The sequence below is a fragment of the Corvus hawaiiensis genome, chromosome 6, assembly GCF_020740725.1.
Source record: "Corvus hawaiiensis isolate bCorHaw1 chromosome 6, bCorHaw1.pri.cur, whole genome shotgun sequence".
Taxonomy (NCBI): Eukaryota; Metazoa; Chordata; class Aves; order Passeriformes; family Corvidae; genus Corvus; species Corvus hawaiiensis.
Genome location: NC_063218.1, coordinates 37,067,815 through 37,094,986, shown reverse-complemented (window position 1 = coordinate 37,094,986; position 27,172 = coordinate 37,067,815). Strand labels below are relative to the sequence as shown.

General features: G+C 40.6%; 2 protein-coding genes and 1 long non-coding RNA gene across 5 annotated transcripts in view; 1 reads left to right on the top strand and 2 right to left on the bottom strand.

Moving 5' to 3' along the window:
• Nucleotides 1–4,430, bottom strand: part of UBR1 (ubiquitin protein ligase E3 component n-recognin 1) — a 65,700-nt gene extending 61,270 nt beyond the window's left edge. For both annotated transcript variants that reach the window (XM_048306151.1, XM_048306152.1), the window contains exon 1: nt 4,301–4,430. In XM_048306151.1, coding sequence (XP_048162108.1) covers nt 4,301–4,381 — 81 coding nt within the window. In that variant the 5' untranslated portion in view covers nt 4,382–4,430. The remainder of the gene's footprint in view (nt 1–4,300) is intronic.
• A 1,825-nt stretch (nt 4,431–6,255) lies between these two features.
• On the bottom strand, nt 6,256–7,312 carry LOC125326936. 2 transcript variants are annotated; one of them, XR_007204077.1, is made up of 2 exons: nt 6,932–7,312; nt 6,256–6,468 (listed from the first exon to the last, which is right to left on the bottom strand). It is a non-coding gene; the product is annotated as an uncharacterized LOC125326936 (long non-coding RNA). The 2 variants fall into 2 exon arrangements; XR_007204076.1 differs by having other exon boundaries at nt 7,101–7,312.
• A 130-nt stretch (nt 7,313–7,442) lies between these two features.
• Nucleotides 7,443–26,064, top strand: TMEM62 (transmembrane protein 62). Its single transcript, XM_048305619.1, has 14 exons — nt 7,443–7,533; nt 11,340–11,451; nt 12,332–12,469; nt 13,511–13,556; nt 14,769–14,910; nt 15,110–15,234; nt 15,378–15,500; nt 16,351–16,506; nt 17,959–18,118; nt 19,652–19,765; nt 20,703–20,787; nt 22,328–22,432; nt 23,178–23,296; nt 24,190–26,064. Exons 3-14 carry the CDS (start codon nt 12,430–12,432, stop codon nt 24,514–24,516), a joined length of 1,542 nt encoding a protein of 513 aa, XP_048161576.1. The 5' UTR covers nt 7,443–7,533; nt 11,340–11,451; nt 12,332–12,429; the 3' UTR covers nt 24,517–26,064.
• The last annotated feature ends 1,108 nt before the right edge of the window (nt 26,065–27,172 follow it).

Genomic DNA, 27,172 nt, shown 5'->3' with positions numbered 1-27,172 from the left:
ACAACGTCCAAATATGTAGTTTGGGATGAAAAGTTATTCTCCGTATAAAAATAGCAAAATAATCTTTGCAGAGCTACTTCTAATATTCTGACACTTTGAAATTGAATTTTAAGTTCTGACTACTCATTTAACAGATCATTTTTATTTTGTTTCTAGAGAAACAAAGGAAATACTTTGATTCTTTCTTTGATCCTTAACATCCATGCTGTGGTCTCCTACATTTGAAGGAACAGGACATCTATGAAATGTCTTAGCAAGCACCAGGTTGCACTTCAAAACACAGAACTACAGTGAGTATTTACAAAGAAGTAAGTCATTAATGGAAGTGTGCAGGGTGCGGGGGGGGAGAAAACAACACCACCGTTATTTTTTAAAATTTCCTGTGTACTCACTCTTACCTAATTTTCTAATTATCATTAATTTTAAGATCCACTGTATACAGTCTAATTTTGCAGCAAATGAATGTGCAAAAAAATTCAGGCGACTCTATCCATATTTAGCACTCATTCAGCATCGCTCAAACACTTTCCCTTATACACCAAACCCAACCTGTTTATCCCTAACTTCTCTACTGCTGTAGCATCTAGGAGACACTGGAACAGTTACATGCTATCAGGAATATCCACTACTTTCTCCTGGAACCACATAACTCTTATAATGGTAATATTGTAATAGGATTACAGCAACCATATATTGTACCCTTTATGTGGACTCGAGCAAAGATAAGAGATACCTTTACTATCAGTTCACCCCTGCACTAAGAAAAGCCACAAAAATTACCAATAAGTATGAGTAAACATTAAAGCTGACAGGAAAGAAAAAACCACAGCACTACTCGATGCCATAACAAAGTGAAAGCTCTTCAACAGACTGCTAAATATATACGGATGCAAACAAGACCTGGGCCATGCTCCAGTTACCTGTTGCAACTTTCACAGTTCCATTCTTGGTCTCTGACGTAAGTGTACAGTGAAAACAGTTCTGCCAATAAGCTGCACTGTTCTAAATAGAGTGGCTTTGACCATACACATTTCAGGACTTAGTTACACTAAAGGATGTGAGGGCTTACCTAAAATGAAGTTTTAAACAAATTTAGCTTAACAAGTAAAATTATATGGACATGTTATCTGGTCTAAGCAAGTCAATTCAGTTTAGAAGACACTGCAACTCCAAATAAGATGCCTGACTCAGATTTCACTAATTTCAAGAAATAACCTGCACATGAGTATGAATATCCTCTCCATACTATTACTTGATTACAACACATCTACGGTAGCAGGACTCCTCATATGCATTTTTTCAACTATGTAACAGCACTGAATGACACAAAAGATCTGAAATACCTTAAAATGCACAAGTGCCTGTATTGTGTTTTACATTATGAAACTAAAATTTAGAATTTTCCTGTCTTTAAAGGAAATATCCTAATAATATAAGCTTTTCCATTCTTGTACACCGCTACTCCACTTACATCTCATCTTTTCTTAGGAGTACTGATGGCAAAAGACAGAACTTTAAAAAGAAAAATCCCTTTTCTTGACAAATATTACTGAGAAGGTACACATACATCAAAATTTGAAGATTTAGTGTAAATTTAAAATCCTTGAAATAGCTTAATATCTAAGCCCTGCTCATATATTCCAGGTAGCAGACACAAAAGCAGGCAGGAGTCAAACTGGAATTTGATTAGAATACAAATGGACAAAACAACCAAGGGCTGGATCCAGCCTGCAAAACAGCCTTTGTCATGCCACCAGCAGTGCCTGCTAGCCAACTACTACACAAGCCAAGTCCAGCCCACGAGTCAGCCAAGTAAACTGTGGATGCTGTTGGGAAAGCAAAGAAAGTAAACTCAAGTCTGGTAGACAGGGTTTACTACTCAATCAGCACCCAAATTCAGCCCACTCTCTTCCAGGGCAGCTCAAGAAGCAATACAGCCACTACGGAGAAGCAGAGGCAGAGACAGGACCTGACTTCAGCTAATGCAGTGAAACACTAAGTCAAGTATTTCTAACCACAGCCATCCAACCCAAAGAGCTGGAGATAAATGCAGAGAAGACACCACTGACTTGGGCTGGGTGCAGAAGAGTTTATTACCTGAGTCATCACCATCCATTCCAGAATCAGGCTGGCACCTGCAGAATCTTTCAGGTAATCCTGCATCATGCACCCCGTGCTCTGGGAAGTTTTGCAGTCAAATGTGGTGCTGCACTGCAACCAATGGCACTCAAAGCCAGAGATGAACAGGGGAGCAAGAGTCTGTCTGACCAAGGGGAGCAAGAGTCTGTCTGACTGCACTGATATTGAGATGGATTTGACAAGTTCAGTGATGCCAAAGCTCACCCTATTTAATCATTCTTTCTGCTCCACTCAATTTTCCAATTCTAGCACCACAGTGACTTTCAGAACAGCTGTGCATCATGAAAGCACAAGTCAGGCAGCATACACTGGTTCCACCTACCTAGTACCATCTTTAGGACAGCAGTAAATGCAGTGTACTGCTTCCAGATTACAGCTGTCTCTGGCATCACTATAGCCAGGTTTGCTATCTAACATCACAAATGCTGTCAGACACAACCTAAGTACATATCCCAGGCTCCTCTTCCTCCTTATTGTAACATATCCTCACCCCCTACTCCCTGACAAAATCCCTGCAGTTTGCTTGGGTGTATGGCAGGCAACACAGTCTGGATGGCCAACCACCTTCCTTGGAATAATGATAATTCTGGCCCAGACACTTTCAGTTGGCTGAAATCACATAAAAAATAAGACAACTGAGTGGAGCAGCATCACCTTTGAGCAGCTGAGGATTTCTTCAACATCTCTTAGTTTTCCACAATACCACTATTACCAGTTTTACTGATTGCTTGGGGTAACTCAGCCTCTTGCGTCCCCAGTTAATGAAAGATTGATTGCCTTGTTTTGCTGCTGTCACTATTATCCTCAGTACCACTAACTATATGCATGGCTCACAAGCTTAAGAAATCACCTGTCTTGGGCTGCAATTTTTGACACTATAATGCAATCAAGTAACATTTTTCCTAGTTTAAAAACAAATTGTTTCTAATTTTAAAAAATCCACACATAGGCCTGTTACAATCACAGAAGTATACTTCACTTAAGAATACAGTCTGCAATTAAAGGGCCATTTCTAATGATTTGCAGATACTTACAACTCTGGGAAGACGGGTACAAGGAATAATGGTTGTCGGCTTAGTGCTGCCACGCACAAGACAAGTGCCATAAGTAAACATCTTCCTACTTTTATTAGTGGTGTGTAGCGTCACCTAAAATGTAGCTATTATAGAGGCTTGCCAGCGCCCAACTTTTAAACACCCATAGTCAACAGTTTCAAAGCTATACTATGTGTGCAGATTGTTACAGAAAAGAGAACATAAAATGTAGGTTCCTGATACACATCCGTCTGCCTTCCTTTCTTAAGTTTTCAGCCTTTGGGTTTTAAACTCCTCTAAAGTGTTTCAAACATGTTAAATCACTACACAAAGTTGTGAAGGAAACCACAGAAAGCACACATGTGCTACCACTAGACTGGGTCAACACCAAATCGTGTTCAATGACAGAATATTAAATCCATAGACGACTATTTTGCAGAACGAAAAAAGGAATGGTATTTCTGTTCAACAAACAACTGTTTCCATCTACGTTCTTTCTAAATAACACTATTTGCTGCTCCACACACCCTGCAGAACAATATTTTGCTACTCAGCCTTTTTTGGTCCAAAGTAAAGTCACCCTTAATAAAGAACGGTAAAGGACTAGGATAAAAGATGCACATATATACTACAACGTTTAAAGGACAGTCTCTGAAGCTTTCTTAAGTTTGATCTCATTTAATTTCGTCATTAAGCGTCAACTGAAGACAGGGGACAGGGGCTGAGAGATGCTGCGAGAGGAACTGAGACAAACCGCTTCCCCATGCGCCCCTGACAGAGGCTCGCCGGGCCCAGGGCAGGACTAGCTCTCCGCTCCCGGGGCAGAGGCGGCGAGCCCTGGAGCCGCAGCCAGCGCAGGCCGCCGGGAGCGGGTGCGAAGCCCCGCCGGCGCGGGGCCACCGGGCCGCCCGCTCCGGCCCCAACGCCCCGGCCGCGCCCCGGCAGGTGCCGCCGCCGCCCACAGCGGGTGCACACCGGCGCGTCCTGGCCCTCCACGGCGCCGCTCGGCAGCCGCGGAGAGCCAGCCCTGCTCAGCCGAGCGGCGGGGCGGCAGCGCGGGCAGGGCACAGGCTGCCCCCGAGGGCGGGCAAAGGGAACCGCGGCGCCGCGCCGGGCTGCAGCCTCACCATAGCTCGCTCCGGGGACTGCGCGGCGGCCCGGCCGCCCGCCGCTCCCGCTCCGGGACCTCGGTCGGCTCCGTCCGCCATTTTGAGAGCGAGGGACGCGGCCGGCGGCGCCGTCACGGCCCGGAAGGAGCCGCCGCCGTCACCGGGCGCTGCGCCCGCAGCCCAGGGCCCGCCCCCGCTCCGCGCGCAGCCGCCGCCGCGCGGGACCTCCGCAGCGCCTCCTGCCGCCGCCGCAGGCCGCAGCAAGGCCCGGCCCGGGAGCTGCCGGGTCGGCAAGCGAAGTTGGTGATGATCCTGTCTGCTGAGTGGATGGAGTTCCTCTGCACTTAAACTGTACCGTGTGGGTGTTCACTTCGCGCCCTGCGTTACAGAATCACAGAGTCACAGAATCAGTTAGGTTGGAAAAGACCTCTGAAATCATCGAGTCCAAGCTATTACCGAGCACCACCATATCATCCAGACAACGGCACTGGGTGTCACGTCCAGTCTTCCTTAACCACTTCCAGGGAGAGTGACTCCACCTCCCTGGGCAGCCCATTCCAATGTTTAATCAATGTCTAACGTAAACCTCCCCTGCTGCAGGGGACTATGTCCCCTCATCCTGTCGCTAGGAAGCTAATAGCATAAGTAATTTCATATACACAGGTGCAAAGTTACACCACTTCCGTGTGGCTCCCACACGTCTCCCATGCGGGCTAAGCAAAGGCAAAATTTTATTAACTTAGTGTAGGAGGCAATAGTAGCTTTAGGCAAATGCCTGTCTCCAAGATCGAACTTTTTCCTCCACACCTCCAACCAACAGCATATCATAACTGTCCTGGGTACTTAGCCTTTGCTACTGTGGCAGATTAGGGCATTCAGGAACTTGATTGATAGGCGACAGACACGGCCTATGCATTGCTGGAAATTTTCCAGATTGTTGCAGGCCAGGTGCGCAATTCTCTGTGTTTGTGCCTTCCTAAGCTGAGGAAATAGGCAAATAGCCATAGCACTGGATCTTGGTGTTCATTATCAAATGCCTGATGTCTTTATCGGGAAGACTGTCTCCTCCCACTGTAGCCTTCCTGTTTCAAGCCTCCAAGCAGCTTCTTTGTTCTTTGGTTATCAGTATGGATGGGATAAAGTTTACAGGTCATCTTTTCAGGTATATTCAATGATTTTTTGTACTGCACCCAGCCACAGGTATTCTCAAAGGTCTTCTCTTACATCTTCAGAACACCTGAATGTAGCTACTCTGCCGTAGCTACCACTCATCTTCATATTAAGAAGTCCTGCAGACTTGTTTATATTATTGAAATCTGCCACTTAAAATCACCATGGGTGAGACAGGTTTAGGTAAGAGGTGTAAAAAATACAAAGTGAATTTTGCCATGAGACACTGAACAATTTCATCTTGTTCTGTCTGTCCATATTGCTGGTCTGTACCCAATCCTTTTCGATAGCACAGCTGACCACTAACCAGAAGTTTTGTTTGCTCAACAACCAAGTTTAGACTATAATTACTGGAGTCCTCCACCTGTTTTGGCATCAACACTAGCAATTGTATAATTCAGCTTCCAATGTAGTCGAGCAAGAGAAGCAAGGCACAATTCCAGGACAGCAACAAACCCAGACAAGTGGCAGGAGGGCTTCCTGCAGCACCCCGTGCTGCAAGACAAGCAGCTTGTGTGGCCATGTCTTTTAGCTAACTATCAGTGTGGGTTTGCTTTACTGTAGGACTTTTAGAAGTTATGCTAATGTAAATCAACTGCTTTAATTGAAGACTTACTGTTAGACTTATTTAACAAAATTATAATTTTAAAAAAATTTGGAACCCACATGTGCTGAGAGACAGCAAAGAAAGTGTCAGCAAACCTCTTAGAAAACGAGTTGGCACCACTGCCCAGGCAGAAAAGGCACAAACCACCAAGATCTCCATGGATACTACAGTAATAGAGGAAAGAAGAAGAATGAAACAGGAATTCAGATCAATTTTAATACAGACAAAATGCGTGGCAGCCTTGCTAGAGCTAAAATAAAATGGTAGAGCTTCAGGAAGAAAGTGAGCAAGCCCTGGTTTTCAAGATTACTCCTGAAGATTACCAGGATTGCTGACTGTTGTTGATTTAGAAACAGTTCTTCAGGGTGTTTTTCGGGGGGGAAGAGTAGACAAGCAAGATGGAAGGCAGCTGAAAAAAACCAAAGCAAACATACATGAAGTCCTGCAAAAGAGCAGATAAATTATGAAGACTATCTGAAAAGAAGTGTAATATATTAATGCAGTCTAACTGATCTGAAAAATGTTTTTTCTTGATCAATCAATGCTAGTCATTATCAATGCTAAAAACTAAATCTTTGTCCTATGACAAATTATATGTGAAAAAATTGAACAATACTGAATTAGTAACTGCCGATACCTGAAGTTGTTTGAGAATACTATGTTAAATATCATACAGTGATGCGAAGTGACAGAAGCTTTTTCACCTAAACTCATACTTAAGATGGTAAGAAGAAATCTCAGCAGTAAATGGGCAGCAGTTAGGAAACTGAGTGGATAGCAAAGAATAACTTAGCAATTATGAAACCGTGCAGTTGCTATAGCAAGGTTTAAAATGCTGTGTGTACATATATATTAAAAAATATTCAAAATACCATTAAAAAGACTTCTGTCGGGAGCAAAAAAGGTCAATTGCCTAGATTTCCGAGCAGGTAGAATTACAATCCCGACAGGAGAAAAAGCAAAAGTTTACATGCTGTATCTGTAAGGAAACAGGATGAGACACTGATTTCTTCGTACGCCTGGATTTCGTTTTGTTCTAACCTAGGCATTTCCAGGTACCCCTGCGGCTGGAGGGGAAAGCGGGAACGCTCAGCGCCCAGGCAGCGGGGGGAGAGGCGGGATCCCCCGGCCTCGCCGGATAAATCCGCCAGCAGAAGGGGAGCGCCCACCCCCGGCCCCGCTGGCATCCGTCCTCCGAGCCAACCGCGGCCGAGCGCGGGGCGGCCCGGCCGCCGGGGAGGTGGACGCGGAAGTGCCGGGGCCGGCGGCGGAGGGCTCGCCCGGGGCGGGCGCGGTGGCGGCGCGGCGCAGGATGCTGGGGCTGGCGGCGGGGCTGCTGGCGGCGGCCGCCGTGGCGCTGCTGCTGGACTGGTACGGGCCGCCGGGGGCGCCGCCGGGCCCGGGGCAGCGCCGCCGCTGGGCCCCGCAGCCCGCGCCCGGGGCGGCCGCCGCCAGCCTGCTGTGGGTCGTGCAGGTGAGCGGGGCCGGGCGGGCGAGGGGCGGCCGAGCCGCGGGCACAGCGGGGGCGCGCAGTCAAGCGCAGGTTACAGGTGTTTTGCCAGGCTGCCCGAAAGGTCGCGTTGGGGAGTATGTTCCGTGCCGGCAGCTCGATGTGCAGCTGCAGTGCGAGCTGCAGGCTGAGCTCTGGGGGGCGGCAGCCGGAGGCGAAAGGCCGTGACCTGTCACCCTTTACACAGTGAAGGGCACGGGGCATGGGGACCTGTGGCCCAGCCAGGGGACCGGACACTCAGAGACAGCAGGAGCACGCAGCCCCCAGACTTTCCTCCTCTCAGCCTGTGAGGGTATAAAAGCCTGGGGATTCCTTTCTTTGGGACCCCTTCTCAGAGGTACCCGACTCGAACTGTTATTTTGTTAGTTATTGCACCAAAATTAAATTATTTTAAGGATCCCGAAGTCTTAGACCCTGCTATGGGAAGCCTGGGGCTGAGCTGGTAAGGAAACCTGGTCTGACCGTGAGTGTGTGGGGTGTAGCTGCGAAGGACCTCGGTCCCAGCTCAGGTGGTGCGAGTGTGACTGCCAGAGTGGCTCCTGGATGGTTGGACAGAGAAGTTTCCTTATCAGATCTGATGCGTGTAGTGGAAGTGGGTAATTAAAAAATCACCTAATTATTACACTACCCTATACATTGCATCAGTACCTGATGCGGTATTATCTAATATCCTGGAGAGAAATGCAGGCTCTGCCTGTCCCTTTCCCCATCCAAAAACTCGGAAAAGTTGTGTGGCTGAGAAAATAGCGTTACTGATTTATAGCAACAGAAGGTACTGGGCCAGTATTCAGACAGTTAAATGTACACAGCTTTGTTTTCAGGTTAAACATAAAATCCAGGTTGACCTGGCATAGTCCTGGAAGCAAATTGTGACATCTTAGTGTTTCTGTGGCCTCTTCTGACTCTTCTCCCCAGAGCATTCCTGAAAGCACTTACTGTAGAACTAGCCACAGAGCTGTTTACATACTTGTAGTTCATCTGTGGCTGAGATGTCACAGGGGTTGCTGTGCATTTCCTTCTAAAAACCAGCTGCTTTTACTGTTTTGTTTTCATTCTCAATCTCAAGAACATTTTGCCTGACTATTAGCTGCAGGTAGTGCTCTTAGTGAATGAGCTGGCATATATTAGTCCTGTGGTTCTCTCCAATTGTGGTGTTGTTTTTTTTCAGTATTTTTTCCTTAAGTGACTTAAGGCTTATTTTTACTGCAGAGTAGATTTCAAGATGAGAGATATGTGTGAATTAATGTAAGGAAAGCCCCCATCCTGAGTAGCTCTCTTGTGAAGAGTCAGATACAGCAGCATATTGCAGCTGCAGAGCTATACTGACAAGCAGCGTGCACAGGCCCGTGTTTCTCTTGCCGTGTTCTCTCTGGCTGTGTCAATTCAAGTGGAGTTCTCCCAAGGATAGGTCACAGTAAAGCTAATTTGAGACTTGGCTTTACTTTCAAGTGGTTATGTTCTCTTTCAGACATGCTCTTTAACAGCTGCTTTATCATTGACCTAACTTGGAAACTAATCAAGCACCAAATCCAGCCCTGTGCCTGATGATGTTGTGGGAAACAGGCTTCAGACTCCCTGGTGACTCCATAGGTCTAGCCTAGGTCATTGGATAGAGCTCAAGATGGTCAGTTCTGCCCACAACAGTTCCTGCCTTGTTTTTCTTCCCATCCACAGGACTATCTCTCCTTAAACTGAACTAAATCACAGTCTTTTTACTTCAATCTTCTATTAATGGCTCGTTCACCTTTATTGTAGCAGAATTTCCTCTCTCACCCAGTGCCAAATAGACACTCTAGTTCAATATTTCACAAGCTTATAATTATTTCTCCCATTTCTGCCAGCTGGATGCATTCTACTGTTGCTCTAGACCTTGTAATTCTCCCTTGTTAATGCCTGCCTGTCCTGAACCACGTCTTTGCTAGATAAAGAATGTTAATGGGGATTTCTCCTCACCCCTAAATCTCTTCCAACCCATTTTAATGAAAGTAACTGCCGATGATGCAATGAGAGGTCAAGTATCCATATCAGTCAGAGGGAGGGGAAAAAGCAGCAAGCTGGCTTTCACCTATATTTTGGAAATTAAGTAAGAGCATTACAAGCTTCTCATCTTGCCCAATGTCTTTCCTTTTATTGAGATATCATCTAAAGTGAATTAAAAATTTAAAAAAAAAAAAGGAAAAAACTCCACTTCTGAGATCTTCATATGTCATGGCTGTTAATGATGACAGAAACTTAGTCCCAGCTCTCAGAAGTCCCTGGACACTGTAACTCTTAGATGACAAGTTAAACCTTTTTGAAATCTTAAACTCATATCATAATATGGGGAAGAAAAGTGGGAAGGTCATTGTAGGAAATCAGGCTTCCCAACCACTTTCTGCTGTAAGGTTGGAAATTTACATCTGCTGTAGTTATTGGTAGAGCAGGAGTAAGCTTTCTTGTAAGAGTGTTTTTTCTCAAGAATGAAGATTGTAGAAGTTTTGATTTTCTCTGATTGCTGAGATAAATTAATTGGAAATCCACAGGCTGAAAAGAAGCAAAACAAGTTGTATCCTTGTCAATGATTAAATGAGGTTTGATGTGTTGAGGTAGTTTTGCTGTGTTCTTTGCTTCACTCTAGTTTGAATGCATCAATGAAAGTGAAGATAAAGTTGTATCTAAAAGTGTTTGCCTTCTTTAGCATGTAATTCTGATCCAGGCAAAAATTCCATGTAATTCCAAATGGGGGATTTTCCTAAGCAGAATTAAATACTGTATTCAGGTAATAAATTCTTTCTATACAGATGACTGAATAAGTAGAAGTAAATAATTTTTCTCCAAGATATTTTATCTGGATTTTCCAAAAAACTAGAAGCTTTACGAGAACAGGTTTATTAAACTGAATGTAAAAGTCAGTGTTTTTCTTTCCAAGTGATATTGTCAGATGGCCATGAGCATGTGCTTACTGTTTTTTGAGCATCAAATACCATTTGTTTAAACCAACGAGGACAATTAATTAATTGATTGACTGAAGTGGAATGGGAAGTGGAATTGAAACCATTCACCCAAGATTTTTTGTGTACAGTACTGAAAAGCCGCAATGTAAAAAAATAGAGAAATCTTACTTTCCTTATTCTCCCCAAATGGCTCTTCTGATGTGAGGGCTTTGACTGATTCAGAAATGAACAGCATCTTTTACAGTTACATACAAGTCATATCATCAGTTCTTGGGCAATCTTTACCTTCTTGAAGGCACGTGCAATGGAATCTAAAAACACTCGTTAGCTCCATTAAAGTGCATGGATAGAATGTTAAAAATCTTTTCACTCAGCTACTGGAAATGTCACCACAGGTACAAAATACATTTTCAGTATATTTCAAGTTCTAGGTAGCTTTAACCTATGGCTTTGCAGAACTACTTTGTATTCTTACTTGCAGCAAAACCACTGTGTTGCACAGAAACTCAAAGAATTTGAAAGGCAACAGGCCACTTGCAGTCATCACAACTTACTGTGGAGAGCTAAGTCTTTCCTCATATTATTGTATGCCCTTAGCTGTAAGGAAATTTTCTTGATGTAAATGTGATTTTAGGGGTTAGAGTTGCAATATCATTTTCTTGTTCTGCTTTTGTTTTTCCCCAGTCACCCACTCTTGTTTTTCCCTGTATCCCTTATACTGATATGAATCACTGTGACTGCTCTTACGTTGCATTCTTACGTGTATTGGCTTTGCAGAACAATGTGGGTAGCAATAACCCTCTACTTGGGGCAGTGTTTCATTCTTCTCTTTTGCAGGTGTCAGATATTCATATCAGCAAATTTCGGGATCCCAAACGAGCTCCTGACTTTGAAAAGTTCTGTTCTGAAACAATTGATGTAATTCAGCCTGCACTTGTTCTAGCAACAGGTAAGCAATTGAAAGGTGTGAATTTCCTGACGAGTATACTGTCAAAGGAGCAGCAAATAGGCAAAATTCTAGGATCTCAAGAGAAATTTTAAAGCATTAAGGTATTTTAAGCAATGGAAATGGAATTGCAGCTGAAGTGAGACTGCTAGAAGCTGAAAAGAATAACTTCTCAACAAGAGAATTCTTTTTTCTTCAGCATTCAGTTTCTTCAGTGAGTTTAGTGTGTTTTATATGTAACAGATGCAATTGTGTAAGATAGCTATTTTTTTCCCAATATGTGTTGCTGCAACTTAGTCCTTGCTAGCAGCTACCTTCCCTCTTGTCCTGGTAATGATTCTACGTTCTTTGTGTTTGAAATTACAGAAGTGAGCAATGTGTGTGGTTAGTCATTAGGAGACAGTCCCTCGCTCAGAACAATCCCTGCTTATTTGTATGCAATTCACCTTTGAAGTAATGTAAGATTTATTGCTGGTTTCCGTTTGAACATATCATACCAAGAGAGGTGAAATAAGCCTTGCCACTTCATTTGACACCTTGCTATTGAAATGGATTAAGTTTTGACCAGTAAATCAAAAAGACTGAGCCATTACTGTATGCAAGGCTTTAGAATCTTAATGCTAGACCTGAAGTTTTGTTTCTACAGAGAGTTACTTATCTAATTAGTAAAAGTGCTGCAGTGATGTGGTTGATGGATGTCTGATGAGGCTGCTGCATCCGCATTAGAAGGCATTTACCCTGACCTTGTGGACCAGATACAGGAACATCCAGAATGCACCCAGGCAACTTAAACTTGGAGGCAGGAATGGCATGCTTGTCTAGTTACAGTATTTGTATAAGCTGTGTAGGCCTCTAGTTATATCTCACCTTTGTACACTTTCAGGTGATCTGACAGATGCTAAGACAAGAGATAAACTGGGATCTGAGCAGGTGGAAGATGAGTGGAAAACTTACCAGTCAATCCTGAAGAGATCAAGGGTCATGGAAAAAACCAAGTGGATAGACATCAAAGGGAATCATGGTAAGAGGAAAAGGAAACATTTCTGTCTTTCCTGTGATTGCAGATCACAGAATATAGAAGTAAAGTGTTAGTACTCACTAGTGTGTTAGTAGTCATGAATCAGGAGAAGGGCTTGCCATGCACATGTCTATTGAGGACACACTTTGTTTGCAAGCTCTTACTGGAGTTTTAGTACCAGAGAATTAAGAGTCTCTTGCCTGGCAAGTGGTAGAACATGACTTCAGATGTTAGTTTCCACATCATTATGTTATATACCACATTATTTAATGGAGGGGCAAACTGTAACCTTACCATACTGAAGAAATTGTTTCCATTTACTTTTCATAGACTTCCCCCTCACAGGTTTAAGTTTAAAAGGTGTCAAATGTCCAGCAGCTAAAGGAAATTTGGTCCCTTTTGAATAGAAGGGACTCATGGGAGTTTATATCCATCAGTTGTTGCCACATTCTAAGCATTCAAACACAAGCTGACAATCTTGTAGGCTGTATAAACAGGCTGTTACAGGAAGGGCAGAACTAGAAAGCCGAGCACTGGGGGGAAAAAGTGCATGCTTTGTCATATATAACCATATGTCCTATTAGGCTTCTGTTACCAGCATTAATGGAGTTGCAGTACAGACCTCCCCCAGCTGATGTCTGTTCTACACACACTGTTCTCTGATGCTATGGCAACTTTATTTTCTGCAAATGAGTTAAATCTTACTTACAGAGCATGCACCCAGTCCAAAAAAGCGTCTGAAAAGCTCTGTAGTCAAAATGGAGACAGATTTAGCTTTTAGCCACTAAATAACAATTTATATTCCTGCAATGCCTTTATCTTTGAATTGAAACTTAAATGAGAAAATCATTGCCATTTAACTTCATTGAGTATATGTCACCTCTGCACAGCTAGACGGTCTGCTTGTCAATCACACATTTTAAAGAAAGTAGTTCTTGAGCACCTGCTGAGACTGCTTTATCTCAACATTACCTAGTTAGATACAAGGGCCAATGATCAATTTGATCTGAAAGTTTCTTTATTTCCTTTTTTTCTCCCTTACAGATTCATTCAACATTCCACGCCTGGATAGTGTTCAGAATTATTACAGGTACTTTTATTTACCATACAGGTGCTGCTATATTCAAGGTCAAATTCACTAAACAATATTCTGTTTTCAGTTATCACATATATACTTTTTCACTGACTATCCTATAGCCCAGGATCATATCTACTATTCCCTCTGTCTTTTGCATTGTCAGTTAGTGGAGCAGAATCAATTGAGAAAATAGAGAATTCTTTGTGCAGTTTTCTTATCTCTTATCCTTCTGTGTTTTGTAATTGAGTGTGTTAATCTGTCCATGTCTCCAAATTTTTTAGTCACACTCTAGGAGAGAGAAGATGGAAGACTGAAATGGAGTTGATTTTTTAATATATAAAAAAATAAATAATATAAAAAATATTAAAATTATAAAAATTGTTGGCAGAAATAAAAATAGAAGCTAGGGAAAACAGTTATTCAATACCACATTTTGTTTTTCATCATGCATTAAAATTAAAGAATGGAGTGGGTTGTATTGAAATGCAATATTTTTACACAAAAACATAGGTTCCTCTTACATGTTCACAGCATTAGCAGAGGATTAGTCAACTGTTACACATACTCAAAGTGGGACTAAAGGAAGAAATTTCATTGAAGCTGATGATGTTCATACAGATAATGTTAACTTCAAAAAAAATATTGTGAAAGGGTTTTTATGGCATTAGAAGTATTGGAAACTTGTTTTTAATATATTGGCTTGTATTCTATTCAGGTCAACCTTTCTGGCAATTTTATTGTTCTGATTGGTGGAGGAACAGGGACATGAACTGATTTCTGGATGACTGTGTTCAAACTATACCCATCATCTGAACTCAGGAATGTTTCAGCTTCCACATATCATGCAGGGAGTGAAACAAAACTGGAACAACTCAAAAAAACCAAATACACACACAAAAGCCCAACCCAAAGCCCCAAAATAAAGTTTAAAAAAAAATTAAACTTAATGAATGTTAGTGATTCTCAGATTAACTCACAATCATTTTAGTTACAGAATTTAATCCTTAATAGAACAATTTAGGTGGTAATGTTAGTTGAAATGTTATGTCTTTGCCAGTGGAAGATATGTACAATTCCCATCTAGCATAAACTATCAAAAGCACTTCAATTTTATAAGTCAGAAATAGTGAAATTACCTGTTGTTAATGGAAGGAGAGAAAGCAATGTATGTTTGTCATGGTTACAAGCTTTCCTAACGTCAGTACTTCCATTTTATTTTGTAAGGAAATACTCTGCCTGGCGTAAAGATGGCTCTTTCCATTACATCCACACTACCTCTTTTGGGAACTATTCATTCATCTGCGTGGATGCTACACTCAGCCCAGGCCCTAAGAGACCCTATAATTTTTTTGGGATTTTAAACATGGTATTGTATAAGTCTTTGCATTCCATTTTGCTGGCTGTTTTATTTCTGTAGTGGTTTATTTGGAGGTTTGGAGGGTTTTTTTATGTAGAAGAATTGTTTGAAAGATTTGTGTTCATCTAAAAGAGTGTTTACATTTTTCAGTTATTATGCATATGAGACATTTATTTAGCAAAATGGATTTGTCACCTGCCTGTTTCAGAATCAAATGGCAGAGCTGTCTTTGATGGGAACAGAAAGTCTACACAGCAACCATACTATCTGGTTTGGCCATTATCCCACCTCAACAATCATCTCCCCATCCCCTGGAATACGAACATTAATGAGGTAAGATCTTCTTATCCTGTATGTTTTCAGCCTGAAGTACATTTCCTGCCTCTCTTCACATGCTTATCTATCACCTTTCAGGTTTTCTGCAGTGATATTTCCTTCCCACCCCAATAATCACAATTCTTACATTCTTTTTTTAGTTCTGCCACAGCCTATTTATGTGGACATCTCCATACAATGGGTGGGCTGATGCCAGTCTTGCACAGTCGGCACCGTGGTGGCACTCTGGAACTTGAATTGGGAGACTGGATGGATAATAGGAGGTAAGTAAAGCCCATATGAGCAAATTATTATATGAAGCCTACCTTGCTGTACTGTGGTTCCCTTTTATGCTGTGCAGTGAATTTGAAAGAAGCATGAGATCAGCCTGACTGGTTATTACTATTAATGCTTTTTAAAAAAGGCTTTGTGTATATGTTTGGGATTTTCCCCCCATACCAACAGTGTGATAATAAATTAAATAATTTTTTATTCATTCTTGATATGTAGAAATTAAAATAGGGACATCTAAATGTGCCTTTAGTATGTGTTTAGTATTAAAATGCAGACGAAGAAATTGTAATAAAATTCAGCATCACTACTTCAAAATACACATGCTCTGCACTAGCTGTTAGAATTCTTGACACAGAAATAGTCCACCTGAGAAATGTTACTTTACTAACATATCAAAAAGTGTCTGATGCTATATGGAGTGTATAGTAGTATTTTAGCTTTTATTCTGCAGTAATCCAAAGAAAGATACTGGTGTGCATACAGGGAAAGAGCACACTGGGGCCTTTGTCCTTAACTGGAGTGCCCACACAGACACTGTGGAAATGTACATTATATTTGAATTCTTTAATATAATGTTCATCCATCTGATTCATGTGCAAAATTCCATAGATCTTCACACTTGGAACTTTGAGTACTGCTTCCATGATTTATTATAAAAATTAACCTCATCAGAGGTAAGCAACTGTACAGTTAATACAGCAGAGTTGGCAAATGTAAGATCAACTACAGAAGAGAGTAAATGGAAAATAAAGCCAGGTTCTGTTTGGGAACTTGAGAAGCATGGGAATCAATCTTCACACATCAGTTTGTATTAACAAAATCTTTTACCTTTCATTATAGGTACCGGATCCTTGCGTTTGACCACGACCTCCTCAGCTTCGCAGATCTTAACTTTGAAGAGTGGCCTGTGGTTCTCATCACCAATCCCAAATCCTTCCTTTACAGCAGTTCTACTCATGAACCACTAGTCAAAATTCTTTATTCCACTCATATCAGGTACCCTGTAATGTCTCGATTTCACAGTATTTAACTATATTTATATGTATATACACAAAACCTTTTTTTAAATATGCATCTACTGTTCTCAGAATTCACTTTTCTCTGGAAAATTGTTCCAGAGAGCTCTCTTTGTATCATACCTGTGATAAAAAGATTGTATAGTAGTAATTCATGTTTGTTTTAATTATTCAGCTATTTCCCCTTAAGTCAGTTTGAACTTTAGGTAACCAAAGCTGATTGATTAATATATAATTAAAATGAATTAATATTTAATCAATATGCATAGATTAATCTGTTATTCATCTCACATGTTCACATCGACTCTGCTGATTTCAGGATTTTGTCTATTTTTCTAAATGTTTTCTCTATTCACTTTAGACTTCTTAGCTTCTTGTCTTGTCAATTCTACATGCTTTATATATATTAAAAAAAGAGAAGCCTCTGCCAATTTTCATACTGGTTTTAAATCTATCTTTCCAGTTTTACCTTATCCATTTAATTTTTACATTTATATTTCAAATTTCTAGGCCCTTTTCAATATTTTATATTTGCTGTTAGACCAATCTGCTTGAAATACTGCATACATAGAGTTACAATCAAAAGAAGTTTGTCAAATTTTTCAGTTAGGGAGCAGTATCCTACTAAGTGTCCTAATTACTTTCCAGTTTCCTATTCAGAACCTTACCTGAACATTCTCATGATTATATTACATATATGAACTGGTAGAATTGTTCACCATAGCTGTATGAAACTCCTTCATTTGACTAAAACATGCTCTGAAATGCCTTTTGTACTACCAGAAATGAAAGGAATCATATGTGCAGTATTTTGAGTGTATATTAGTATCACTGTTTCTATGAATATAAGCACTGCCAAGTGACAGTACATTTGTTGGTATCTGAGATCTATAATATCAGTCTTGCATTCTACTCCGTTTCTCCTAAATGCAGTTACAAACTCGGAGAGGTTATATTCTGACTAGCAAAAAGAAAAAAAAAAAAAACGAAAGAAACCCACTCCCAGTAACAAAGGACTTTAGAGAGAGAGACCCTGGCAATTTTTAATGAAGCCATCTACAAGTGTTTGGTTATGTGTCTATGTGTGCTGGAGGATGCATCCCACTTGTGTTAGCAAATGTTTTGAAGAAAGAGTTCTAAAATTATTTCTGCCAGGACCTTAAAATCTCTGCCATCTTTTTGTCTGTTCCACAGCCAGTTTTCTATCCTGTTCTTTTGCGTAGTGTTATACAGAACTACTTTTTTTTAACTGTAGGAAAGAGCTACCATGTTACCATTAGCCTACAGATATTTCACTGTTTTAATTTCTAAATCTTTTGAACTCTTTATTACAAGGTAGCTTAACCTTTAGGGACTTTCTTTTATGGAAGTAATAACATATCTGCAAGTTCTGTAACAAATCTGTTTATTTTGCTCTCTATTTACTCCTTAGAATTCTGGCATTCTCTCCTTCTGTCATTATTTCTGTCAAAGTCTTCATAGATGGAGTTCACCTGGGGAATGCACATCAGGTGTCTGGCCCTCTCTATGTGCTAAAGTGGAGCCCACAAAACTACAGTGAAGGGTTCCATCACATAGATGTCACTGTACAGGTAAGGTACTGGTTGGCATTCTTTGTATTGAATTTTATTTTCTTGTCATGGCTTCTCCATCACCCTCTTGCCTCACATAACTAGGAACAAAATACATGATAACAGGCTTAGTTTCACATCTGTCTGATTACAAAACCAAAGGATTTAATAAAGGACTAAACACTGACAGCTAAGCACCAAAATATTCATAAAGCTGCTGGGCTAAAGAAACATTATTTTTCATAAGAAATAAAATAAGACATAACAAAAGAGCAAACTTGACTTGAAATTGGCCAGAAATGTCAAAAATTACAAGAAAGGGTTCTTAGAGTTTATAAACAACAAGCAGAAACAGAAGGAAAATACTGGCCTGGTGTTAAACAGCAGAGGTGAATTAGTCACCAACAATGCTGAAAAGGCAGAGGTTCTCAACACTTTCTTCACCTCTGTCTTTACCAGCAGTGTTGGGCCTCAGGCCTTGGGAACAAGGATCAAGGTTGATACAGAGACCCACTGTCAGTGAAGGAAGAGTTGGTGTGAGACCTGTCGCAGGAGCTTGATCCTACAGATCAATGGCCCCTGACAGTTTCCACCCCAGAGTGTTAGGAGACCTGGTTGACATCATTGTGAGGCAACTCTCCATAGTCTTGGAGAAGTTGTGGAGATCAGGGGGCATCCCAGAAAACTAGCAGAAGGCTAATGACACTCCTGTCTACAAAGAAGGGCTTAAAGGAGGATCCAGGAAATTACAGGTCCATCAGTCTTAGTTCAGTCCCGGGGAAAATTAGGAAACAAATCCTTGTATCGCAAGTCAGATGAAGCACATGACTGGGAAGAGCCAACACAAATTGACCGAGGGCAAATTGTGGGCCAAGAAGAACATTATGGAGTTCATCAAGGAGAAGTGTAAGGACTTGCACCCAGGAAAACATAATCCCAATGTGCAGCACAGGCTGTGATCTGTCTGGCTGGGGAGCAGCTCTGTGAAAAGAGACCTCAGTGTCTTGGTGGCCCACAAGCTCACTGTGAATGAGCAGTGCATGGTGCAGCAGAGAAAACCAACTGGATGCCGGGGTGCATCCACAAGGGCATCACCAGCCAAGGTAAGTCGCTTCCTGCTCTACTGAGTGCTTGTCAGGCCACACCTGGAACACTGTGCTCAAAGTGCTGAATAAATGACAATAAACAAATACTCATATATCTATGTGAGTTTATGGCAAATACACCAGAAATGAAGCACAACAAAACTTCAAAATATTTTAGTATGGGCTATTACCTAGAATTGAACTTTCAGAAAACAATTGGACAGGGGGGCAGTAAACAGTCACAGTCTTCTGTAAGTTGCTGAATCTCTGACCAGCTCTTCTTCATATGTAGAACTTTCAGATTTTGATTTTATAATCACCAATTTACTTGAAACTGCAGAATTGACTGTAAGTAATCCTTTGAAGGTAGAATTTAATACAGGAAAAGCTGCAATGATAATTAGGAACTTTAACTAGACAGTTTTTTGTATTACTGGCATGTAATTGCTCTCATTTTATATCAATCTAGGATGCTTCAGGAAGAATTGGCACACAGGGCCATTTATTTGGTATGGAAGAAAATCTCTCTCTTAGATTTGACTTTTGGCCGTCTGTTATTCTTCTCAGTGACCACTATGTTCTAGTAAGTACTTTCAGCAAAACAGCTGTTATTCCATGTTGGTTTCCCAAGTGGCAGTAAGAATTTTCCTAATTCCTGGTAGACTTGAATGCACTTTACTTTTCCAGATATGACTCTGTTGGAATTCCAAAACATTTGAAGTTTCTCAAGTTCCCACTTCAACCACAAATGTGCAGCAATGGTCCATGCAAACAGTTGACTACTTCCCAATTATCCATTTTTGGCCAAAAGTATACGCACATTTTGTGCAAGCAAGAAATTGCAAAGGGGCTACTGGAGATAGTAGAAAAAGGAAATATTAAATCAAAGAGAAATTCACTGTGATCTGTTGCAATATGTTTTCTGGCAAGAATGCTCGAATATTCTCACTGTCAGCTGCTGACATTATAACTAGATCCAGCAAAGTGGAGGGCAAAATCCCCATCAACTTTAGGAAGTTCCAGGTCATACCCACATGTGTTACAGCTCAGTACATGCAAAGAAGGATGTCATATCATAATGGTTTAGGTGCACTTCTAGAACAACATAAGACAGTCCACATGGCTATGGTTCATTGTAGTAATTGGCTCAAAATTATTATCTTAGCTTTGTTAATCACTCACACTTTCTACACAATGTCATGAACTGCATTTCTCCTCAGTGCAGTGCTCAGACAGTGTTTTGCCTTGGAAGCGTAATTACACTTTTTCAATAGATGTGTTTACAGACCCTGTTTTTTAAAGATTCAGGTCTATTATTTCAGCCATTCAGCAGAATTCAAGTCAGTACAATACAAATCCAACAACTTAGAAACCCTTAGGTTTCCTTTTTATTTTTCATTTCAATGACACCGAAAAGCTTTGAATATGTGTTTCAAATAGAAATCTATCAGTGTCCATGAGGCATGCTCCAAGGCTGCTACTACTCCAGGGCTGGCTTACAGTCAAAACTGTCTTTTCAGGCTCGTGTGCTCTTTGGACTGATTGTGCTGATTCAGATCACCTTGCTTGTTGTTTTCAGACACCTCCAAAAGCCAGTACTCAAAGGTATGAACTAATGTTTGCTGTGGTTTTTAGTGGATCCGTTTTCCCTTAAACTTTTTACTGTTGACCTGTGTGCTAACAACATGTAAGTAATTGTGCTGTTAATCACCATATGCATTTCACATCTGCTACTGCGGGGTTTGATTGGTTTCTCAGAAGCTGCTGTGGTGCTTTTAAGGGAACCTGGAAAACCTCCAATATATCAAATAAAGTAAACTAGAAACTTGAGCAGGTATCTTTGTTGAAACAAAAATTCAGTTGACTGAAGTCCAAGGTTTTATTTTAACTTTCTCATTGAAGAATCCAATGCATAGGGAAAGGAATGTTTTGTTTTGTATTTGTTCTGTATGTGTGTTTACTTCACTACAGTTGTCACAGAATTCTCTCTCGCCTGAGTGAAGAAACAGATTTCCTTCTGCAAAGATAATATTTGTTAATTTTTGCAAAGATTATGAACAGGATTGGGTCTTTCTCAAAATAATATTAAGGTCATTTCTGTCATAACTTGATACTTTGTTTGTGATAGATTTAGTAAATGAAAATTATTACTATTAAGGTCATGGCATTTATCCTTTAAACAATTGTTTGAACCACACCTTACTAATGAGATTTTTCTGGAAGCCACCTCCCTTCCTATTCATGTCAGCGTTTGTCCCTTCCTTTATACTCCTAACCGTGTAGCATCCTGAGGTAACTACAGCAACTGCTTACATAGAAAAGGATCAGATTTTCAGTTGCCTTTATGGAACTCAGCAGCTAAATATTAAAAGAACTGATTCTGTGGTCAGCTAGGTCCATGTGGACCATGACAAATGTTTGACAAATTAGTGAACAAGTTTGTTACAGCTGTTGATTTCCAGAGGTGAAGCTTGCCCTCTGCAGGTTAATTCTTTGTGAGAAGGCCACGTAACAGGTGTAACTCTACAAGCTAGCTTTGATAGGAAGGCTCTCTTGATATGTGAATTGTCTGCTTCAGTTAGAGAGCTAATATTGCTTTTTTTCTGTTAGCACCACACACTTGTCAGAATAATGTCATTTTAATGCCTAGCCTTAATTTTGAGTTGCTATCAGATTTCACTAAAGTAGATTGAATCAAAAGAAATGCAATTAATCTAGTCCATGGTGACCTGCCTTTCTGGGTTTGCAGAGTTACTATTTTGATTCTCTTAGTTTTCATTTAATACATACTTTCTCCATGCTTTTCATTCTAGCTAACTTCATTTTCTGGGTATAGAATGGTCATTCAGTTTTATGTCCATACAGTAAGTGTATTCCTTTAGAATGGCAGGTTCCTCTGCTGTTTTTAATATAGATTGTTATATTTATTGGTTCTTTACTTTCAGTTATCACAGTAATAGTAATGCACTCTTTTGCATTTTTCTGTAGACATACCAAATAATATTTTTATGTTTCTTATATAAAAGAATGAGTAAATAATGTGCAGATTTGTTTCAGAAAGACCAGTATTTTACATACATATATATCTGGGGAGGTGTTGCAACCTAAATTAAGTGTATTTTTCTTAAATGTTGTCTCTGTTTAGAAAAGCCAGGATTACTTACTCTGACTTCATATTCCCTTCATGTCTTCAGTAAAACAAACACCTTCTATTACTCAGTTCTGGTTCTGAATTTATACACCATTCTGGGTAAGTAGCCTAGAGTACTGGAGGACATAAATTAATGTTTTGAAATTACACATCAGATCCCGATGAAAATTAAGAATTCTAACATCTTGGAGAGTGGGGAAAATCTACTTAAATTATAAAATCTATGTGGAACTTTAAAAGTTAATGTACAAAGAGACTAAAGGTTTCTTTGTAAGAGCCTAACTTAGAACCCCTGAAGTAATGTACTCTGAAAGCAAAATGAGTATTTTTAACTTTAGTTTGGTTTTCACTTATTTTTTGATGGTTAGCATCAGAGCTAACAATCTGAGCTTCTTCTCCTCTGATAACGTGTTACTGAAATAGCTATTTTCTTGTTAGTCAGTGTAGTATGCATAACATAGAGCAGCCTATTTTAATTTCTGTGCTGAGCCTGGCTGGAATTGTTTGTGGCCACATTTTTCATATATCTTACTGTAATTCTGGGAAAAAGCTACCCTTTGAAAGGATCCACCTTTTCACCTCTCTCATAAGGAAGACGTTATATATGATGTTGAAAATTGTCAGAGAGATGAAACTAACTTAAAAGTATTTTCATTACATGCCACAACCCCCTGTCATACCTGTGGTATTTTTACACCAGACTGCTGTTTGCTGAATATGAAAACACGACGCTGATTACTAGGGACAAGCAAAAGAGAAGTCTCAGGGTACAAAGGGCCATGTGGGAACGGGCTGTGTCTCTGTTGTGTTTCCTGATAGTGGTGTTTGGTTTGCTCTCTTGCAGGACCATGGTTTGTAGGTGAACTGATAGATGGCCAGATGGGGGCCTGTTTTTCCTTCGGGGTGTTTGTTGGTGGCTCCTTCTTACAGGGCAGTATGACATTTGTGGTTGGGATTTTACAGGTATGTATTTATAAAATAAAGGCTGAAAAACTGCTTTTTTTTCTCTGGGACTTTTTTCCAATTTTTAAAAATAGTTTTATAAAGAAAGGAGTCTTGGAAGTAGAGAGATTAGTGACCATGCCTGACTACAAGAGGTCTTTCTTACCTTTCTGCAGATTTAAAGGGCAGAAAGGAAGGAGGCTGTGCATTATTTTCACAAACTTCTCTTTCTCTAATAAAATGATGTTGCTTTGGACTCCTTGGATATCTGGATTAGAGGTCATCTCTACATATTTACAACTCTAAATTTTCTACAAATTTTTGCCCTCAGCTCACACACAGTGATTAAGCAAAAGAAACTGAGTGGCCAGGGCAGCCCTTGCACCCTTAACCCTTCAGATCAGTAGGTGTCACTCTCCAAGCACACGTAAGTCCAGTTTTCCCAGGAGTAGTTTCCCCATTAATCTGAAAGAGAAGTTGTCATTCCTTGGCATTTAAGCTAAAGGACCAAACCACCAAACCCATGTTGTCTCCTTCTTCATGGTGTCTCCCTTGTACCAGTGTGACACCACGGTGAGCTGGGTCAGACATACAGACCTTCTGTTTTTGCCATGCTGATTTTTTACTAAGTCTGGCTCCCTGAATCAGCTCCAGGAAATGTCAGGTGCATGTTAGTGCCTCTTACTGGAAGGGAATGGGCAGGAATGCTTGGCCTGGGACTGAGGCACAGGCAGTTGCAGCTCTATCAGCTGCAGAGCTTCAAAGGTGCATCCTGAGATTCCATCTCTGGGAATTGTACTCAGCCCCTTAGAATGCAACAGCTTTATGTGCACATATCTTTCCAAGCCTTCATAGATGTTACCCAGAACCCTTGGCTTACTCACTGTCTTGTTTTTCTCTGCTCTTCCTTTCAGATGATGTTTTTCAACCTGCCATTGATGGCCTATCTGTGCTGGTGCCTGTTGCTGCGGTGCCAGGGCCACAGCTTCCGTTCCCACCTCCGTCACGTCCGGCGCCTCGTGGCTGTGCTTGTTCACCTGGCAATGGCACTGCTCCTGGCCTGGCAGGTCTATTCCTGCTATTTCCTGCAGCGAACATACGGCACCTTGGCGTTCTTCCTCTCCCCAATGAGAACATGGCTGGTGGCACTGACCTCAGCTCTGATTTATAAAACCTGGACACTGAAATCATCAGAGCTCAGAACTTACATAACAGAAATGAAAAACTGTCAGAGCTCCTGAAGTACAATATTACTACTCCAAATTCTGTCTTAAAAACTGTTGAGGTACAACCTTATTGTTTTGTGATGCTGGAATTACACACACCCCAACCATTAGGTGGTAAGACCCAAAGCTGCACCTTCACTGCTACAGAACTGTATTAAATAGTACATGTACAACAATATGTTATATATACCTTCCTTGTATTATACAACATACTGTTTAATACATGTTATATAATACAGTCATACATTATACATCAATACAGCAAACTGTGTCATAATCTCTTCAATGAGGTTATTCTAGTGACACAGAGATGGCTATGTCCATATGGCTCACAAATGGAAATGTTTGCCTATTACAACTGTGAATGGAAAAATACTTTTAATTAATTAAATTCCTGATTTTTATAATGCTGGGAAAAATGAGCATAGAACTTGATGAGATTTGTGCTTAACTTTTATTTCAGGGTTGACACATGTTTTTACAAGACTAGACCAGATGTCTTTATGAAGTACAAGTGATTGCAAAGGTGCTGTAGTGGCCTTCACAGCCAGAGTCCTATGCCCATACACTTTCTTAGTTCATAATGCTGTATACGAGCAGCTTACAGGCTGTTAGGTGTGTATATATGTATTTGTGTTCACGTTTACCTGAGCTGCGCCCTATTGCTCTTGCCCTGGAGTGTTGGCTAACTAACAAGCTCGCTCTCTGGAAGGAAGGAGTTTCGTTTTCCACTACTGAGGCTGCCAGTTCTCCCACACATGACTAGTGAAAGGACAGTGAATTATCAGTGGGTTTTCAGCTTCAAAGCAAAGAATGGAGACAATGTCCTCAGGATGGGAGAGGCTGAAGGAATAATATGGTCTGATGCCTATAAAGTCTGTAATTGAGCTGGTCAGGGCTGTGTTTCTGGGTCTCAGCCAAATGCACCAAAGAGAACTAATTTCTTTGTTTTCATTTTTTTCTAAGTCCAAAAATGATAAACAGTTAGTTACATTAATGAAGAATGCAATGATCCAGAGCCAGGAGAGCTGAGGTGCCTTGATCTGTAAAGAACACTGCATTGCTTCACAAAAGACCTGCTGTGAGTGGAACATTTAAAATACTTTAGGTAATTTTACAGTAATTTATTTATGGCTCCTCAAGAAAAAAGAGAGGTAACTTATTTACGGCACCTTCGGAAAAAACCAGTAGTGACTGCAGTAGAACACAGGAAAATGAATTGGAAGAAAATATTGACTTTTTGTTATTTCTGAAAAGTGACAGTTCTCCTATTCCTTAATTTCTGTTCTTGAATGATTAATAATGTAATAGGAAAAAGAGAGAAAGAGCTCCTATTTACGTAAGTTAAATACACTGTTAAGAGAATATTGAATGTCATTTGTTGCTACATAAGTTTGTTTTGCAAAGCTGTTAGAAAATTAGAGGCAGGGTGCAAAATTTATTTATGAGAAACACTACTGGAAAACTGATAATAAAATGACATTTCACAATTAAATTACCTCTATGTGATTAGAGAGCATAAGAAGTGGCAATAAAATATTTCATATCTATACGCCATGACAAGACTGTTCTGAAAGGAGACTTTTTTTTATTGTGTTAACAGTTGATTGCCATAATCAAATTTCAATGTAATCACACGTCTGTGGGCTTAAAAATCTTACAGTCCATCAAATACTTACTGTTTGGCTCCATGGGATGCATTTGGTAGACGGATGGAATTCTGCTAAAAATCTCTCAATTCCATTCTTACTGTGGCAAGCGAAGATGTTTTCTTGTCGATGCATTATCCCTGGCTCCAACAGGCCAAATAAGAACCACATGCCCCTAACCTGGTTAAGGTGTGAATTCTATATGTATGTAGGAATAACATAGTAAATTTTAAGTGAAAGGGACTATCCTACTGGCCTGCTGTCACAGTGAAGAGCACTGTAATACTGTAGAAGCTTAGAACTCTAACCTGCATAGGAAGCATCTCTGACCTCATGCTCTACTGACTTTGCTATTGCAGTATTTTGTTGCCTAAAAGACAAGTACAACTTACTTTGTCTCTTGTTAATTCAGATTTCCCCTTCTTAAACAGTTCTTCAGTATTCTACAATCTTAGTAGGAAAATCCTAACTTTCCTGCTTGAGCTATATACTTTAACACAAGAGAATTTTATTTACCAATACCTGCTTTGAAATGCCTTAATTCTTCATATCTTAGTAGTTCTGAGAGAGTAGACCCTAGTCTGCGCTTCTAATTTAGCTGTCCCTGTCACACAGGCAAATGGCTGTGTTAGTTAACTATAAGTAACAAAACCCACAACACAGCATATTTCCCTTCAAATTCAAACAAAATAAATGGGGTTCATAAAATGCAGGCCATCTCACAGAACACATCACCACTCACTAAAATGAACCACTGATAGCTGGACAAACCTCTGACTATGAAGATACTATGATAAATCTGGGAGCCATCCTTCATAGAAAACTAGATTTGCTCCTCTGTTGGCCTGTGGTTCCTCTGGTGTCCTTCATTCCTGATCTACTCCTTGTAGCATGATGAGGTCAGTGTCCCATCCCATTGGCAAAACAGCATCAGTCGCACTATGGTATCATACTTCAAGCTTCTGAGTTGTGGCCATCTTTTACCATTGTCCAATTTTTAATTTGGCCACAACTGATTACAA